At 26.2% G+C, this 20,688-nt stretch overlaps 1 protein-coding gene and 1 long non-coding RNA gene across 26 annotated transcripts in view; one reads left to right on the top strand and one right to left on the bottom strand.

Annotated features, from left to right (window-relative positions):
* Positions 1-216: 216 nt before the first annotated feature.
* On the bottom strand, positions 217-4,352 carry LOC147808326 (uncharacterized). Its single transcript, XR_015434874.1, has 2 exons — positions 3,922-4,352; positions 217-886 (listed from the first exon to the last, which is right to left on the bottom strand). It is a non-coding gene; the product is annotated as an uncharacterized LOC147808326 (long non-coding RNA).
* A 5-nt stretch (positions 4,353-4,357) lies between these two features.
* LOC147808325 (uncharacterized) overlaps positions 4,358-20,688 on the top strand; it is a 35,649-nt gene continuing 19,318 nt past the window's right edge. For 2 of the 25 annotated variants that reach the window (XR_015434873.1, XR_015434872.1), the window contains exons 1-5: positions 4,370-4,764; positions 7,007-7,069; positions 7,568-7,691; positions 14,780-14,923; positions 18,611-18,776. Coding sequence is in view for 14 of the 25 variants with exons in the window: in XM_087166534.1 (XP_087022660.1) it covers positions 18,634-18,776 (143 nt within the window). In the remaining 11 variants the exon portion in view is untranslated. Of the gene's footprint in view, positions 4,775-5,049; positions 5,100-5,266; positions 5,391-6,047; positions 6,218-7,006; positions 7,140-7,567; positions 7,692-9,423; positions 9,469-14,779; positions 14,924-18,610; positions 18,777-20,688 lie in introns of those variants that run through there. The other 23 variants (XR_015434864.1, XR_015434865.1, XR_015434867.1 and 20 more) reach the window with 23 other exon arrangements.

Below are 20,688 nucleotides of genomic sequence, written 5' to 3'. Positions count from 1 at the left end.
CCACAAAAGAATTTTTAATAAAAATGATTCTTATTAGGAATAAATTAAAAAATTTTCAAGTAACCTTGCATCTTATTTTGAAATGATTCCTTATGAGTAAAACTATACACAAATAGCCAAAAAAGGAGAGGGTAATACTAGACTAAAGCAAAATACAATGTGGATCAAGCAAAAATGAAAATGTCTTATCATATTTGTGCTTTATTTATTCAAATGTTTTTTTTTTTTTTTTGTTGCTTTGCTTTAATCATGCCTATATAATTCATTTAAATTAACATACAAAGAAAATATGCTTGAAAATAAAATTTCTGTTAGAAATTTCTGTCAACTTTAAATTTCAAAGTACTTTCCTAGTGGTGGCTTCACATAAGTTCTGGTCTTTCAAGTCCTACCTTCCTCAGTAGTGATTCAGTTCATTTAGATATATTTGCTTATTCTCATTTAAATTTTAATTTGCAACCACTAAAACTTTTTTGAAAAAGGTTTAAAAAATACACACTAAAGGTGATCATTTTCAAATACTCTGTACATACATTTACATATATAAATATAGAAAATATTTCTTTTGAGCGAATTTTAAAATTTAACGGTTACAAAGTAACAAATTGCTTGCGATTCTTTGTTTCTAATTAAATTAATTTCATTGATTCAACAAAATTTTAAAAATATAATAAAGGAAAGGAAACTGAAAGGAAGATAAATAGCATTTAAATTCATTATTTTATTAATTTGTCCATTTAGAAACCAACAATAAAAATAAGATAAATCACCTGAACAGGCTCGCGAGACTTGCTAAGGCAATCCCATGCACAAGCAGTATTATAAACTGAAGCAGATAGTAAAACTAGATTCTTCGTTGAATTTTATAGCATCGTCATAACCTAAACTGATGAATTATAGTAAGCGATAAAAAGTATAAATAACTGTCAATTAGATCAAATTCACATACATACTAAGAGAACTTTCAAAATGCTAATATTAGCCTAACTAATAAATAAACAGTAAGGTTTGTTTTTCCAGGCATTATAATCTTTCTCTCTCTCTTTTTTAAGGAATGTTTCCTGAAATTACAAACTATAAGAATTACAAAAGTGTTTTTCTGCCTAAGATTTTACCTTAAAAATAACAAATTGAAAATATACTTTCTTTACACTGTTTTCTAAGGATTTAATTAACTTTACTTTAATAATTTAAAATAAAATATAAGCTACATTATTACATTTAAGATCATTTAAAGAACACATTTTGCTAAAAATTTATAAAACAAAAACATTACCTAATTGTATTTAATTCATTTATAGAAAATGGGGGAAATAATTTAAATGAAATAATTTAAAAGTTTAAGTAGAAATCAGACAGTAAAATGTAACTTTCAGATTATTGTTTTTTTGACGCACAAAAATACATTTATGTATAATAATAAAATGAAGATTTTGCGTGTGTACATCTAACTCCAGAATTGTTTGTACTAGCATCCTGGAATTCAAACAGCGATTTTTAGGAAAGGAGGCAAAATTGTCCTTTGCAGCAAAGAACAATTTTTGCCCCCTTTCCTAAAAATCGTTAGGTATTTTCAATAAGCAGATGAAAAGTCGATGGCTTATTTCATGTTATTTGAAAAGCGCTGACTTTTTATCTGCTTCCTTTTAAACATTTTATAAGAAATATTTACAACACATTTCAGGATATGAAATAAATATAATATCCTAAAAATTTACTGGAACTACAACTTGATTCTTATATGTTACATAAAATAATTATTTTTTACTTTTTTGCAAAAAAACATCAAAAATTTTTTTTTGTCATAAAATTCTTGTTTTTAAATAATTTTATCTCTAGTTATATCCTTCATTTTAGATAGAAAATGAAACATGCTAACAATGTTTAAATTTCTCTTTATTCCTATACCTATTCACTTCCGAATGAGCTGTGTTCCGGTGAAAAAATTTTTTAGTACTACAACACTGACACTTGTGCATGGGCATAAGACCACTGAAATTCACTGTAATGGCAACAAACAAGTGCCATGTACAAGTGAAACAAATTAAACTATAAACTAGACAAAATTGGAAAATTAAGAGAGAACTGTTAAAATAGATAAATAAAATATGCAATATACTTTTTTGTTGTTGTTACTCACTTATGTTTAATTCCTTTAGACAAGTTACACCTGATTTGAAGCTATATTATAGTTTTAATAATAATAATAGTTTTTAATAATTATCTTATAATAATAATAATGTTAATATATTTCTATGGTAACTTTATATATTTAATTGTCATTAATAGTAGGTCAAATTTAGTCTATAATTAGTGGTTTGGACTCACAAATGCTGAATTCAGATTTTATATCAATTAATATTAATATTTGTTGTTAGTGAAGCATTTTTATTTTCATTTTTATAATATATTATAAATATTCAGCATTCATAAGACTCACTTTCTTTTTAAAGTTAAAAAATAATTAAGAAGAATTTATTTTTACATGTGTAATTTGTAGCTTAGCTTCAAATTTTTTAAAGAAATTTATTCAATCATTGTTAAGGTGTTTTGAAATAGCTTTCAGTGGAAACACCTGTTTAATATGTAAAGAACATTGGAAATTAACTAACACTGCTAATTAACTAACATTAAATTAACTAACATTGGAACACTATAAAAAGGTTTAAAATTTAAAAAAAAAAATTATTGTTTGAAACTTGTATCTATTGATATTGATAACTTAGAATTTGCACACTATGATTTAAATAGTCAACTATGATCGTAATTACCAACATTGAGAGGGCGAGATGATTCCTACACCCTCCCAGTACACTACACCCGTCTTGGCCTTCCTCCCTTCATCTAATTAACATTAAAAAATAATAATCTTCAAAACTCTTCTAAGAGTTTCATTAGAGAGAAGACATTTTTAGGCAGATTTAATCCCACAGTGGTTTTAAAACCAGTTTGACAGAATTTAATTTTATAAATCAACTTTATTTTTTAATGATTAAATTTTTAGTTAGAGAAGTTTAGAAATACTATTGCTACTCAAAATTGAGTATAGATTTAAATATTAGTGCTTCCCAAAGTAATGGCTACAGCTTTAAAACTTGCAGGCAATGAAATGTGAGAAACTATAAAATAAAAAAAAGCACAAAAGAGGAGAAACTTAATGCTTCCTCAGGCAAACCTCTACATATTATTACTTTTTCTTAAAAAAAAATTAGGAGGTTTGACTAGGGATTCTCCCATCGACCATTTTTGCCCAAATCAGACAGCATAGCCGAAAGGCAGCTTCAGCACCAATAACTGCAAATTTTATGATAATTACTGTGTAATTCTAGACTACGCAAGTTAATTTCCTTTAGCGTGATGAAATGCAATGTTTTTTTTTCCCACTCTGCTGCACAATGATTGGAATTTGAGATTTGTGTAGCACCCAAGAGAGGGCAGTGGCATATTTTCAAGAGTAAGGAATCATTTATCCTAAAAAATTGTGCATGAATGGACATGATGTGGTGTTAATGGGAATGTACATAGAAAACTAATAAGCATGGTTAAAATCAAGAATAATTCAATGCGTAATTATAAAAAAACATAAATTTTTACTTTGTCTTGATTGTTTTTATTACATATTTTTACACATAAATTTTTTTTTATTATTATTTGATAAATTTAATGGAATGTTTATTTTGGAAATTGCTTTTTTCATTAAGGGATTTGTGCATTTTCTGCAGTGATGACAGGTAGATGGGATGATCCCGAATTACCCTCAAAAAGTAGCTGTCTTGAACAGGTAGTGATAAGGAAATATTACCTAATGTAATGCGAAAAAAATGCCATTCATTAAAAAAATTAAGATCCCCAATAATTACATATGAAATCAACATTAAGAAAATTTTTCTCTCCCCCCCCCCCTAAAAAAAAAGAACATACCTGTATGGCATCGAAACTTTCTTATTATTTGAGCTGTTCTAACGTCCCAATAAAAAAGGCTTTTTGTCCATTCCACCGGATGCTATATGTGAGCTATTTGCTGAAGATTGAGCATCTAAGACTTTATATCCATGCCCCATTAAGTCTTCAAGATCGACGATTGCCAAGGAATCTAATATCCCCATAATTTCATTGATTTATCAGATCCACCGGTCATCCAATAGTTTCCATCAACTAAAAGTAAATAAAAGGGTTTAGCAACAAAAACAAAGAGCTAATTAGTTTACAAAACATGCAATTAAAGCGGATTGCGCGAACAGCGCCTATTTTACAACAAAATTGATATCTTAAAATATTAGGAGGTCCCATTGCTAGAGAAATACATAAATGAATAAAAAGTTTTTAGTTTGAAAAAGTTTCTACCTTAGCTCTACCAACTTTCAAACTTCCTGCAGAGAATTGATTATGATGGATTGATGGGTCTGCACCCCTACTGGTTGTGGTAAAAAAAAATATAACATTAATGTATAGCTTACATAGTATTACAGTTAAAATCTCTGCTATGTGTTAAAAAGCCATAAGCTCATAATTTTGCAGCATAAAGCTGAAAAACTGTTAAGCGTAAGCAAGTTCGAATCTTACTAAACTATGGCTGTAATTGTAATTGTTTATGTAATTGAGCACATAAGCATGCAAAAAATAAGTGAAACAAACACCAGTAAAGACAGCTTTAATGGCAAAAGCGAAATCTTAAAACTACTTTGATTCGAAACACGAAGATTTGTTTCAGTGCGGAAAAGATCATTTTGAACATGGGTCGAAGAATTCTTGCCGACAAATGTTGTAAGACTAAGTATTGTACAACTCGTCTGCTTCCTTTTCTCTGAAATTATAACTATTCATTTCTCTTTGTATGTCAATGTTATAAGTTGATTTATAACAGAGCAAATCTTGAACTCCTGTCTATTCTTGATCTGGAGTATATTATAAAATTTTTGAGCTTTATTCTTGTGAAAAATGAAATCTTGTAGTTAATTTTATGTTTAGTAATTTTTGATCCAAATGGAGTAATGTAAAATATCTAAGAATTATATTGAAATATCAAAGTTATTTTAATATCAATAGTACTTGAAACTATGGTTACAGCTTTCAGGGGTCTAACTAGGTTTTTCTGTGAGGTACCTATTTCGTGAAAATTTTGACATAATTTGTGAAAATAAAGAATTATTTTAAAAAATCAACACAAAAATGTGGTAAAAATATGGTTTATAGTTTCTTACGGGATAAAAAATAAAATTTTAAGAAAAAGTATTTTATAAGACTACCATTTCTCCTAAAATTGAATTTGTGAAGATACTGCTAAATGGTAGTAAATTTGGCATGGACAGACCCCTGGCTTTATTTTACTCTGTTTGTTTCTTACAGATCAACCTTTTACCAATCCTTTGTTCGATTAGCTATATTTCAAAGTAGTAAAATTTACTTGATTTTTTTTCTTCTTTTACTGAGAATACTGTTTTAAATTTTAATAAAATTTTTTCTTTCGTTTAAAAAGATTTTCCACCAATTGCTCATATTATTCCTCAGTGTTGTGGTTTCTCATCATCCTTTTATTTTGCATAAAAAAATCAATATAATTTAATTTGGTTATTGTATTATGGTAAAAAAAAATTAAATTTGATGTTTGGTAAACTATTTTTTTTTTTTAAGAAGAGCTTGCAATTCATAAAAAAAAAGTTTCTGAAGTACAAGTGGGGATTCAGAATGTAACTAATAAACAGAATAAATTTGCTCTCTTGTTGGGTAGATTTTCGTGCTGTAATCTGTGGCAGAATAATCGTCAAGTCTTGGGAACTTCCAGCAGTGGCCTGCTACAAACTTATAAAAACATCCCGAAAGGGGATAAACTTGTAAAGTATGACTCGTAGCAATCCGTGGACAAACATCTACATGTTTTTTGTTTTGTTTTTTAAATTGCTAGTTTCAAATCTATTTCTCACCTTGTCTATTGTAGTTAGCACAACAGATCATGATACAGAAATATCCACCTCTTGTTTTTATTGAAAAGACTTTTCCTCTCATTCAAATGCAGTAAAGCAAATTTTAAGTGGTGATATTTTTAATTAAATATATGTTGGGAAGAAAAGGGTAAGATCTGATAGCGGGGTTAGACCCGGTAGCTTGATTGTATTGAAATTCTGTTTTCTAATGAACAATCTCTTAGTTACACTTTATTAAGCAAGAAGAAGAACCTACCATTTTTTTGTGTTGTTGTTGATTAATTCAAGTCATCTTGGTAAATAAGTTTGTTTTATTTTGGACTTACATTATTAGAAACTATTGAAAAAAAATTTTTATTCAAATATATTTTCTGGTTTTTCATTCTCCAAAATTCTTTTTAATGTTTGAGTGTACTAAGTCATGCACAGTAAATTATAAATAAACATCTCTCAGAGGCATAAGTAAGCAATTGCTTTTTCATCTGTTGCTACAAGGAAAAAAAATAAAAATTCAAACTTTTGCCAGTTAAAATAGTTTTCTAAAAAAAATAAAGGAAGATTCTGCCTGGCTAAGGATTTCATAATTAATGTTATGAAAATAATAGAATTTTCTTCTTAGCTTAATCAAAGGCTTTCTTTTTATAATATTTATTTAATTTTTTGCATCAGAAATGGTGATAAATCAAATTAACTAGTAGGTGAAGGTCCTATCAATTGGTTGTTGCTTAAGAAAAAAGTTGCATGTTTTTTTAAATTTTTTTTCACTTCATTTTTGTTTGCTATGTTGAATAGTTCTGATAATAGTAGTATGATAATATAATAAAGGGCAATTATGATGCTACAGAAACAGAAATTCAAAAATAAAAACTGATTTTATTTTATGTAAAAAAGTTTTATTAAATGTTACTAAAAAATTATACATATTAAAAAGATTATTTCTTTTAGTTTAAGTTGTGATTTTTTTAAAAGGGAAATCCAAATGATTTAAATGTGATTTTAGTAGCAATTTAGATCAAGCTGATTCAAATTGGTTTATTATTGTAACACATTGTTCAAAAATTGATGTACATTTTTGTTTAATATAGGAGTGTTTCCTTACTTTGAGTGGCCCACAAGGTGTCAGAGAGACTACAGCGGTCAAAGCTTAGGTAAATCTCTTGATATTAAGTGATTTGCTTGGTCAAATAAGCATCAAGAAAATGCTAAACACAAATAATGGTAAAATCATTTTTTCTTTCCTGAGTTTTGTATTTAAAAATATTTAATGTGCATAAAATTGTTAAAATATTAGGTATGCAATTTGTTTTGTGTTTCTCATGTTTAACTTGACTTCTTTATTTTTAAAAATCCACTGTCAAAATAGAATAAGAAATTAATAATATTTAATAATTAAACAAATAAGCATTTGAAGAAAAAATAATTATATTTTCGTATTCAGGAGAGAATTTCCAATTAGTTAGAACTGAAAATAATATACTGCAATTGTCCATTATGTATTTATTCAAACTAGGATTCTTACGTAAAAATTTGATATATTTGCCTGTATATAACTTGGTTAACATCTTTTATACCTTTAAAAAATTAAATAGTATTTCTTTTCTACATTTTGTATAAATGTTAAATATATTTTAAAATCTCTCTTTTAGGCATGCTCTGCTTTGGAGATCAGATAACCTCTAGGGAAACTCAAGCTCAGTCCTTATGTCTACTTCTCTTACAATCTTCAATATATTTTTATATTTAAATGGTAAAAGAATGATACTTATTGAGGTGAGACTTTTTTTATTTCAATTATTTAATTATCAAACAATGACATTTAAAAGAGTGGGAACTGGGAATTTTTTTTAAAATTAAATTTCTGTATTAGTTATTTTTAAAAATGCTTTTTAATATCTCAGCCTTTTGTTGGGACTTTTTTTATTATAAGGAAATTAATTTTTCTATGGATTGCGGTCTTTTCTTTCTAGATGCTTCATTTCCTGTTCTGATAGATTTAATTCATTTTCTGTTTTATGTAAAGTGATAAAATATTGTTAAACCCAAATAAGAGTTAAATTTTTTAGTAAGTTAATTGCCCATTCAAAGTATTTCCTTGAATACAGACTATTATTATTATTTTCTATTACCTCTTTTTTTTTACTTCTTATAATAAAAATAATAACTAAATGTTAAATGTTTTAAAATAAATATTTTTTTTTCTTTCACACTTTTTGTCACTTTTTTTCCTTTTAAAGCACAATTCTACAAAATGTATTACATTGAAGCAAGGAACACAAATAATTGTTCGTGGACGCAAGAACAAGCATTTTTTTTTTCACCTTCAAGTTTGACTTAAAACTGTTTTAAACTTTACTTATCAATGAGATTATAATAATAATTTAAAAATTGAAGGTGACCTCCCTTTTTCCTGAAGTTGCAATACAGCATTAAAAGATTATCATTAGTGTCCACTGGAATGGTATGGAAGTTTCTAAAAGTTTAACGATAGATTAAAAGAAAAAGTATGACTGAAAAATTTAAAGAATTCACCTATGACTGGTTGACTAAAAGTGGCTTATAGCGTTTTCAATTTAGCCCCTGAACTGTCTTAAATAAAATATAATAAGCAAATAAACATACCGGAAAAAATATTTTCCAGCTGTACTCATCATTTACTTATATATTTTGTAATTTTTCTCACATTATTGGATTGCAACAATTTTGTTTTCAAAGTCTTGTTTATTATGATAGAAATGATTTCAAAAGTTGAAAAACATATGAAAATAATTATAAGTGAGATCATCACATTCATCAAATACTGATTATTAACAATTTTCAATTTTTGATTAACAGTTTGAATCAAATGAAAATTTTAATTTCCTGTTTTTTTTCTTCTTTTTTTCCTACTTTTGCACTCCTATGAATTTGTTATAATTGTTTCTTTATCTGCAATTCAAAAAAGGTTTTTCATCCATACTACATGAAAATTTATTTTTTTAAGTAAATTTTTCTTATAAATGTTATTGATGACCGCTTGTAACAAGCAGTTATATAAAATAGTTTATTGTGTAAGCATTTTTATATTGTTCTTACTCAAAAAAGTATCAAGTTTAATACTTTTCTTCTAATAAAAATACTTTGATCTCTTAATTAATTAATTTGTATTGAAAAACAAGTTCAATAATAAGTTTTAAGTAAGTTCAATTGTAAGAATATATTTTTTTAGGAATCTCATAACTTTGAATTTTGACATGCAAATTTTTTCCAGCATTCCTTCCTTTTTTTATTTTTATTTATTTTTAAATATAAAAATATTTCTGAACAGTTTTTTTAAGTTGATTTTTTTCTAGTTGATTTATTTAAAGCTTATGTAAAAAATGTTTGCTTGGAAACTATTGAGTTCCTAATTAAATCATGTTCATAGTTTAATAATATGTTTCAGTTAAATATTATTGTGTATTGTTAATTTTATTTATATATTTTTCTCTTTCAATTGTGCGCCAAATACTTTTTCCTCCATCAGGAGTTTCCAAATGTGAGTAAGGGATCCAACCCATTGCATTCTAAGGTATGCATTTTTTTCATGGATTTGTTTTTACTTTATATTGAAAATTCATGAAAAAATAATTTTCTTTGGTATTTGATTTAGTTCTTCGAACAACTTTGTCTCCCCAACTCAATTTCTTTTCACTGCCAACTATATTTAGCCCATTTTTACTGCTGCCACCTTTGTTACATAACAAAAACTTTAACAAATATTGGAACCCTGCTAAACTCAAAATTAACTTATTATTGGGATACTAGGTTGATATGATTTAAATCACTTGATTTAAGTCATGTTTTAAATTAACTATATATATATATTTTTTAATGAAAATCACTGTTTTAAACTAAATGATTTTTTAAATAAGTTATTAAGTCAAAAATATTTTGTAATTATATTCTTTAAGGTGTGATTTTTTTAATCTGATTTTTTTGATAATAAAGGTTTTATCCGAAAAATAAAAATTATTATGTTCCTAAATAGACAAGTAAATAAATTAAACTGGAGACTAATTTTTCTTTTGCTGTATGTAAAACAATCAGCTAGGAATTTAACATATTTTAATAATACCCATTTAATTTAATGTTTATTTAAATACTTTAAGTGTTCTTAAAACAAATTAAATATGTCATTAGCATTTAACAATATTAATGAAAGACAGCACATAAAAATTTTCAATAATTTTTTTTTCTTTAATGTGTTCTGATTTAAACTGTTTTACTCTTCACTGGGTATCTAACTGTTCAATTGCCTCCCTGTCATTAAAATTTTAGATGTTTAGCTTGTAATAATGAAAAAAAAAATTTTTTAAAGATTTTAGTTAGAAATATTAACAATTTTATCTATACTATTGAAATTATACTTTTAAGTCATGATATATTGTTAATGTATTTTGTTAGATAATTTGGCTAGTATATATATAAAAAAATTTGATTTATATAAAAAAATTTCAATTTAAATGAAAATTCGTCTTTAAAAAAAGTTTTGCCAGCTCCTTTGGGATTGTCATTTATTAACATCAAGTAATGTACATTTACTTAATAAAAAATACGGAAGATATCTAAGATTTTTTTTCAACCCGGCAAACATTTTGTTACCACTCGGCCACAAGTTTTATAAAACTAAAGCATTGTATACAATTTAAAGAATGACAGCTCTGTATTTTATTATTTTTTTTTTTAATAACGGCAGGCACTGAACTTTCGTTCTTCGCCTTAGAAGATGCCGGAAGTGTTGCTCATTTATCGTTACCCAGTGGGCACCTGTGAACCAAAGTCACAGAGGTGAGCAACATTACCCACGCCACACTGCCACAAATACCCGTTCATAGGGTAGGCCATGTTCATACATTCACACATCAGAAGACGACACAGATAGAGAGAAACATCCATGCCCAGAGCGGGATTCGAACCCGCAGCCATTGGCTTCACAGTCAGGCACGCTAACCACTCAGCCAGCTGGCCGGCGACAGCTCTGTATCAAATATTTTACCCAGGGTCCAGTTTTGTTCCTCTTATGCCCATAATTTCATAAAAATAAAAGAAATAAAAATCCCCTGAATATAAGTAAGTAAAAACTCAACTAAAAATATGGTATCGAGGCTATATTTTACCATAGCATTTCCATATTAATTTCATTAATAAACAATCATTCTTTTACAAAATAGTAATCTCTTCAGAACATGTTACAAGCAATACAAAACACCAATAAAACCGTAATTGCATAAATAATATTCTTATTACCACCTTCATTATTTTTTCCCTGTTGCTCAATCACAAATCTGTCAAATTCATCACCACAATGCCAAATATCCACTTCTAATGCAGACTTGCCTCTCTGAATATCTTCCTCTTCTCACCTTCATCTTCTCACCTGAATATCTTCCTCTTCTCATTTCTTTTTTTCCATGTTTGCAAAATGCTTAAAATATCAGATCAGTCATCGTCAGATTTGGTAAGAATTAAAAATTTAGCAAAGAGAGCTGCAGAGCTAAAAAAAAAAGCTGTTTTGAGTTTATTTAATTTTTCATGATGTTTTTTTTTTTTTTTTAATTCTATTCCAGATATTATTTTTAATCTTATTCTGGTAATCTATTAACCAAAAATTTAATTGTTTCCTTAACATTTCTTTGAATATATTTTTATAAGTGGATACATGAAAGGTTGTATGAATGGATCCGCCTTATAAACAGGTGTGACGTATGGGTGTGGCAGAAGTCGAATTCTTGGCCGTAGATGGCCCACTGAAAACCAAGAACAATTGCATCACCGAGTGCCTTAATGGCACACAACAACATGGAATTTTTAAAAAAATTTACTATGAGAGCTAATAAGAAGTGAATTTGTTTTACCAGCATTAAATTTTTTTAATGCATATATGAGCCTTTAATTGCTCAAACTGTCAGTATTGTATCATGAAAATGATTTGTCATATCCTACTGTTACATCTGATTTCCAATTGGTGCTAGTGTTACCATTTTCCCACGTGATGTCATCTTTTATGTCATACAATGCATTTGTTATGTGAGATTTGCTTAAGACAATGTATTATAGTCTAATTGTAAGCTTTTTCCCACTTAACAAGTACCCATTCTGATTTTTTGACTCACAAATTTTTGTGCCTTCTGCTTAGAGTAGAATATATAGGTACTTAACTATAAAATCAACACTCAAAATGGTGATCTGTCCTACTTGGTCTAAATGAAATTGCACTTCTGAACAAGAAGTCGCTGCATCATAAATATATAGAATTACAGCAAATATTTACTCATAAATGCAGAACTTATTTTGACAAAAATATTATTCTTCTATCTACTGCATGCTAAATTTTTAATTTAACTTGTAAGCATATGATATTATGCTGATTATAATATATTTCCGCTACATAACGTATGTTCAGAAAGCTCTTAAATCTGAGCAAAAATAAAGTCAGGAAGAATGCATGATTTATCTCCAAAATAAGTTATTTATTACTACACTTTTTAAAAAGATTAAGTGAAATTTTTAAACAAGAAAAATATGATTCATGAAAGAAATGTACTAATGTTATTAATGTATCGCACGCTGAAGACTTTGCATAAGACATAGCTGCCAACTGTTCAGAATTTTTCAGATTTGTTCCTAATTTTTAAATCTAATCTGAAAATCTGATATTTTTATAAAAAATCTGAATTTTCATAAAATGTTTGATTTTAAACCAATCCTTTTTTTCTGATCGGCACAAGCACGCATCCTGTGATTATTGTGCTAAAGTACTTTTTAGTAGCTTTTTATTGGAAAATACTATTCCAATAGCTGTTGCTGATTATTTCACTAAATTATTATTTTTTGAAAATTTTTCCTTGTAGTATTTAAACCAGAGTTGGCAAGGTTTAGGACAGAATGGATTAATCCACGGTTTAAACCGTCCTGTCGAAAACTGTCTTAAACTGTCCAAAACCCTTTTACTCAAATTATGTCACAATTTTATCTGAACGATATTTAAAAGGTAAAATAAACATGAAACTAATAGCATATTGATAATTAAATCTACTAGAGAATATTTGTTTTTGAAAGTGTAATGTTTTATCAATATTGTTTGCCTCTTCAATTTAAACATTAAACAAAGGAAGATTAATCAGTAATCAAGTTCAATTGGTCCTCTCATTCAATACTACATAACTGAAGTTTGACCTTGCTATGCAGGTTAAGCTAATAGGGACTAAGTGCTTGGTTAGTCATAAACAGGTTTATTTTTCGATAGTACGAGTCAAGAATACTTTTATTTCATTCATGTTCGATTTTTTTAGCATAGTGGTGATACATCACCAGTGTCAGTAACTGAAACTGATGTTATGCCCTTCAAAACTGTTAATACATTAAAATAGATATCTTTTTTATCATCCTGTGATGCAGAAATTATAGCATTCCCTTAAAAAAATATTGCGAAAAGTAAAAGGTTAATTTTTAAACAAATTTAGTATTTTGTTTAAAAAATTATTATTATTTTTTAATATTGCTTTATCTATCCTTATGCAAAAACATTATTTATCAGTATTTAAAGCATATTTATATTTAAAGGATAAGGTATTCAATTTTGTTGTTCAATGAATTATGGATCTTCAAAAATTATAAACCTTTTCATATTATATTATTTTCCTTTAATAAGTTAAAGTAAATTGTATAAAAAATATCAAATATTTATTGATACATGTAATTATTATGTGTACAATGGTTACACCTATAGAATTTTTATCTTTTTCCAAAGTTCAAGGTTTTGGACACTTTAAGACAGTAAAACCCACGTATCCTGTCCAAAACCAGTTTAGGACATCCAAAACCGCAAAAATATTTTTTTATGATGTAGATTATTATTTACCTGTGTTTTATAATTTGGAGATAAATAATTATATATTAATAGGTAATGTTTGTTTTTAATCTATTATACCGGTATTCCTAATTATAAAATATTAATATCATAAGTTTCCCACAAAAGATAGTGTTTATAATTTTGTTTTACTAATTTACATATTTAAATATATGTCTATTAATGTTATGATTTAATAGTTAAATTTTTGTCTTACTCCTGTAATTAGTGCATATAATTTTGTCGCAGATAGTGCTCCTAATTTTTGATTCCTAAGGTTGGCAGCTATGCATACGAATGCGTTACACATTTTTAATTCTTAATAATGAAGAGTAACTGATATTCCACCATCCTTTTTACCATAGATTACGTCTAGGTTAAGAAATGATGGTTCTTTCATACTTTCATGTGGAATTCAAGATGCTCTATGTTCATTGAGCACTAACCTCAAAAGAATAGGTGGACTTCCATGAAACTTTTGCTATCCATTGAATTTTTGCCTGCGAAAAAAATTTTGTTTTGAAAAAGAGATAAAATGCTTAACTCCTGTTTTTGATGTGATTTTCTTACATAAAATTAAACAAAAATTTCAAGTTATATTGGAATGAGCAATTCAATATTTATCAAAAGTAGGGTTAATTTTCATATTGGAAATTTACCAAAAATTTGCATATGTATGAAAACATCTGATATTTTTACTGTATTTGAAAATATTATTCTTACTACTACTGAGCGCTTTCATGTTTTCCTTATTTTTAAACCAAATGTTTGAAAGAGCGAAAATTTTTAACGCCTGTATTTGATGTAATTTTCTTTTAAAAAATTAATCAAATATTATATTGGAATCAACAGTTCAATTCAGATTTTCTAACACACGTTAAAGTAACATTGTGTCTATGAAATCGAATTAGTCGCAGTAATGACTGTATTTAATAATTATTGCCTTAATTCAATTACTGGTGTTTTCTAATATTGTGTTGTATTGTTTTAGGAGGTGTTTGATAAGACATCTATTTCTGCAGAATCTTTAATTTTTTTTGAAAGAGAATTTCTTCCCTTTATTGATGACATTGAAGCTAACTTTGAATGTGCACTTTGGTTAAGTGATGCTGATTACGTGAGTGCTCTACAGATTGTATGTATAAAGTCATGTGACATTTAATTTATTTGCAGTACTCCACTCCCTAATTTTAGAATCACTTGTTTTAGTTAAAAAAAATTTATGTGCTATTTAATTTAGTTAAGGAAAATCTCTGAGCAGCATAATAAGGAGTTTTTGAAGTCATGTATTCGTATGTCTGAAGATATATGTCTGAAGCGTTACATTTTTCTTCCTTTTTAAAAAATTTCAAATTGGTCATTTAATTGAATTGTTATTGACAAAATGATTCAAAATGTTTTTGTATTTTTAACTTTATAAAATTCTCCAAAAATTTGTTGGTTATAACTTAATAATAATAGATTTTATATCGCACTCTTTTTCTGAAAGCTTTTGTACTCCCATTCAAAGAAATCTGTAAATTATTTTTTCTCAGCAAACCAACCAATCATACATTTTTTTGCAATCGCTAACAGCAATGTTTGTAAACCAATTGTTGTATTAATGCTATTTTTCTCTTTTTTATTTTACCTTTTATAACATATCTTAAATTTAAAAAAAGTTTTTTTAATAAACTAACTATATATTAATTAATTTTACTGTTTTGTCGGTAAATATTTCATTTCTGATTCAAAATTCGAATTGTATAGTTATCACAATATCGAAAGTTTGTAAATGTTGCTTGCATTCCAGAGATGATATTTCCAAAACTATTCCTATTACCCTAAAAAGCAGACAAAGACTAAGGAATGTATAGGAAACATATTACATGATGTATAAACATAAAATATAAATTTCTTTTTATTCATACGTGTTTAGTAGGAAGAAGGAAAATGAAATCTGGTGTTTTAGTTTTGCACTGTACAAGATTTTAGTTGTTAAAACAAAAACAATTTACCATGCTAACCTATAAACCCATGTGTTTAGTTAGGAATTCTTTAAATATTTTAATTTCAAATAAGAAGAAAAAAAAAACAAATAGGTATAAAATTTAAAGAATTTTATCTATTTTTTTCCCTATAGAGTATACAACAAAAAATTAGACAATTTTGCATTTGTGACATTTATTTTTGTATACTGAATCTCCTAATATAATAATGCTAATTCAAAACAACATTATTTAAAAATTTGACTTGAGATATTGGTTTAAAGAAAATATGATATTAATGAATATTTCAGAAAGGATATTTAATAATAAAAATATATTTGGATGGAATATGGATTATTTTAAAAACAAAGCAAAAGTTTATTTTAAGGAAATCAATCATCAAGAAGTAACGAAAACTTTATCCCGCAAAAGTCATTGTACACTTTCAAAAAAATCTCCGCTTATTAGAAAATATTCTAATTTTCGTTAAATTAACATTTAATAGAGTTTCCTTTCACTTCTACAATAGCTTTCATAAGTTTGTAAATAAATGCAACTAGTTTTTTTTTTTTTTTTTTTTTTTGCTTGGCGAAATTTGAGCAGAATATTTTTTATTAAATTTTACAGAATCTTGTACAACACTCAATTGTGAATTTATGAATTTTTCCACAAATTTTGTATTTTTAATCTTTGATATGAAGTCCTTCTTTTAAGCATTTTATCATATATTACAGTGCAATAGCACACAATAAACTAACTTAACAATATTCATTACTGATTCATTATGATGGCAAATAATCAACATTCAAATTTGGTTTATTGTTTTACTACGGCCACGAGCCGTTTTTAAATGATAAAATAAAATGTTATGGAATTAGCAAACCAAAGTTAAAATATAATTTTGCTATCATAAGTTTGGTACAAAATTACAAATAAATAAATGATAAATAATTAAGTAAGAAAATTAAAGCAATTGACGATAATTTTAATTCTTAAATCCGAAAACATTTAAGTGTACGATGACTTTCGTGGGGTAAAATTTTTGTTACAATTTGATTATTGATATCTTAACAATGAACTTTTGCTTTGATTTACTAAGTATTGAACTAATATATTACATGCAGTTTGCTAAGAATAGATTATACATCTTATTATCAAATACCCATTTTGAAATATTCATTTTAATTAATGAATTTTTATTTCCTATTTCAATAAAAGTTATAAAAAGTGAACGAACACTTTTGGGAGCCACTGTAACTATAAAAACTTATTGATATATAATCACCTGGAACGTTTTTCCTTCGCTTAATGAGAATATATTAAACAATACTTATCCAAGCATTTATTGGTTATTCTGTTTTTGCCATTTGATAGATACACTTTGAGCAAAAACTGCTTAAAATAACACATTAAAAACATTTTTATTCATTAAAAGCAATATAATCTACAAGCTAAACCTATTATTTTCTCCACATGTCTTAATTTTTTAAAAATTAATGTTGTACCAAAACATTAAAAAATTAAATAAAAAAACAAAATCTTGCCAAATTGTCAAAATGAATTATATTTACAAGATAATATGTTAAAAAAGTAACATTTTGAATAAAATATTTTATAATATTGATACTTTTCTAGTACACATCCTACACTTTATAAGAAAGAAAGAAAGAAAAATACAGACCTGGAAATTTTAAGATTTTTACCTGGAAATATCAGGGAAATTTGAAATCTGATTTGAGTGGCCACCATGATATATATATATATATATATATATATATATATATATATATATATATATATATATATATTTATATATATATATATATATATATATATATATATATATATATATATATATATATATATATATAAAGAATAATAGGAATAACTCAATTTAAATTATTATTTTTTATTTATTATTATCATATTCGTACTTTTATCTGTTAATTTTTGGCTCTTTTTTTTAAAATTAATTTATAATTTTTTTGTTACCTCCTGACTAACCTTAAATAGCTTTTTGTTTCAATAATCTGATTTCTCTGATCTAGGTGCTAATCTTAAAGATTCAAAAATTATGATTTCAAAAATGTTGATTAAGTAGCACTAACTATTGGTCAAGTTACTAAAAAAGTATTTTCTCTTAACTAGCAGACCTTTCTTTTAATGATTTAGAGTTCTTAACCATCAAAATATGAACAAAAATTATAGAATTTGTTTCTTTAAATAAAAATTTAATGTATACAATTAATGTTCCTTATTCAATTTTAATAAGGTTTGAAAAAAAAATAAAATTGTATGCTATACAAATTTTCACAGCATTTTATAAACTATGTATTTAAACTGTTCATAATTTGAGCGAAAATGGTTGATTAATTTGAGTTATGACACTTGAGAAAAAACCATATTTTTAGAAATCTATTATTTAAAAACTATTTGATCAATATCGTTCAAATTTCGTATTGTGTCATTTAAAATTTGATAGTTTAAAATAATGCAATTTTTTTTACCATAAAATTTTTAAAAAATTGACACGCAATCAATAAAATAACGAAAGGTTATTAAAAATTATTTTTTTACATAGAATTTGTTGAATAAAATAAATTTTAATTTATGTTCAGAAAGTTTTTTATTTTTTTCTTAAAAGAATTCTGCTCACCTGGCTGAACTGTCAAGGCCATAATTTCTGAATTGTGGCTACTCCAATGTTTTGATATACAAAATCCTAAATTTAAAAAGAAGAAAGAAGAGAATACTTTATATAGAACAGAGTTTTATTTTTTTTCTTCCTATTTCCGGAATGAATTATGTTTATTGTATTTGTTAGAAACTCTAATAAGAAATAAATCTTTTTACAGGGCCTAGGAGCCCACAATTAGCCATGCTAGTAGATTTCTCCTTCTCAGCTCGACTGTCTCCAGGTCAAAAGGACGATGCACGTCCAGTGTCTTCGAGACTGCGAGCTCGCAATCCCTCCGTGTCTTACCGAGAACCAAGGCTGCGCCCACTCCTCCGCTGGAACAGGTAAGTCTTTCATATTTATCTATTTTCCTATTTTAAATCTCCAAATAGCGAAAGTAATTTTTTTGAATGGTTAATGAATAACGACTGGCAGTTAAGCGTAAAAGCATAAACATTTTCCAATATTTTTTTACAAAACGTTGCCTGATAAGATGATATTACAGGATTATTTTATAATAAAAAATAACACTTTCAATTTTAAACTGTTAATTTGTGATAAAAATAAAATATCAAATCATAATAATACTAGAGAATGATAGAGGATGGTAAAGAAATATTACTAGTAAATATCTATAAATGGTTAAACAATAAATAACTTATCTGTATTTGCTAATTAAGGAACCTTATCAATTTTCTGTCCATAAGAATGTGTTGATACCTTTGAAAAATCGTTTTAGACCCTTTTGTTTGTATGTTTCACCTAGAACTGATAAAAAACATATTGGTTTGAAAATTGTAAATCTTCTCAAAGATAATTATATTTTTATTCCATAAAAATTTTCATAGAAGTATTTTTTGAATGAGAAAAAAAAAAGTGGAGTGATTTAAGTTGCTTAGATATTAGTATGGCCTGTTTTTACTTCAAATAGGACTTAATATAACATGACACTGTTAAGAAAACTATTCTCATGCATAATGGTAATTCAAGTTTTTAGTATTAATTCTTTTAATATATGTATAACACTTATAAATGAAATATTTTATTAATAAAAAAGAATTTTTTGGACTTAACTGAATGTGTGATGCAGGTCTAGTAGCAAAATAAAAGGGCTTGTAATAATTTTTTTAATGTTTTTACCAACTTTCTTTATTTACTCTTTTTTATGTATATATATATAAATGAATAAATTGCAAATTTTAATTTCTGGACTTTATATTTTACAATTCAATTTCAATGAAATCATTAAAAATGGAATACGAATTAGTTTCATAGATGATGTTAACCTTTAACAATTTGAAAATATTTTTTTAAAAAGCAGATCTGGGTTTGCAAAAATTGCCTGTTACTTCCTTAGTGAGCCCTGTTAATTAATCCAATTATATCAGTGCTTACATTATAATAAAATTGTTTTTATTTTTAAATTTATTGATTTTTTTAAGAAAGGTTAATAATTGGCAATGTCATTGGTGGTATATGTATATTTGATGATAAACAATCATACTATTTTTAAAGTCCTTAATTTTTTCAAAAAAAAGTTCTTAATTTTTGCTTTGTTAAAAGAGTGGGAACCCTGGAAATGTATTGCTTTAAAAAATTTTCATTCTTTTATCCTTTGTTTTGTACATTAAAATTATTAAATTTAATTTTCGTGAAAATTTCAGTGATTTTAAATATTTATGTTGTGTGTTTAGACGTAATTTTTAAACAGTCTCATTTTACGTGTCATCTAATTTTGATTTTAACTTCTAAAAATCATTTTTTGTTTAATTTAATTTCCTGTGCACAGTTTCTTTTATATTCTTTGTTCAAATACTTTTAAATGACAATCGTGGTAAAAAATGAAAACTGTTTGGAAATCAACTTCTGATTTTTTGTTGTATATATAATCTTTCAATATATATATATATACTATCTATATATATTCTATATATACAGTCTCTGGCCATATTATTAGACGCATTATTAGATTCAATGCAAAATCTTAATTATCAGGTGATACTATACAGCTGTATTGTTTTTATGTGACTGAAACCGGTTTGCACTTGTTTATGTTAGTGTATCAATTGGTTAAATTAGACGATATATAATATAAATTTCATGATAAGATAAATTAGACGATATATTATATAAGTATAGAATATTTATTATATCAAGCATTATATTAGTATATTATAATAATTATATCAAATTATCAGGTACACTGTAGTTTTTTAATTTTTACATGATTTCCACGAGTTTATAGGTATTACTTTT

The sequence above is a fragment of the Parasteatoda tepidariorum genome, chromosome 6, assembly GCF_982258835.1.
Source record: "Parasteatoda tepidariorum strain Cologne lab strain chromosome 6, Ptep-v5.0, whole genome shotgun sequence".
NCBI classification, from domain to species: domain Eukaryota; kingdom Metazoa; phylum Arthropoda; class Arachnida; order Araneae; family Theridiidae; genus Parasteatoda; species Parasteatoda tepidariorum.
This window is presented reverse-complemented; position numbering and strand designations above follow the sequence as displayed.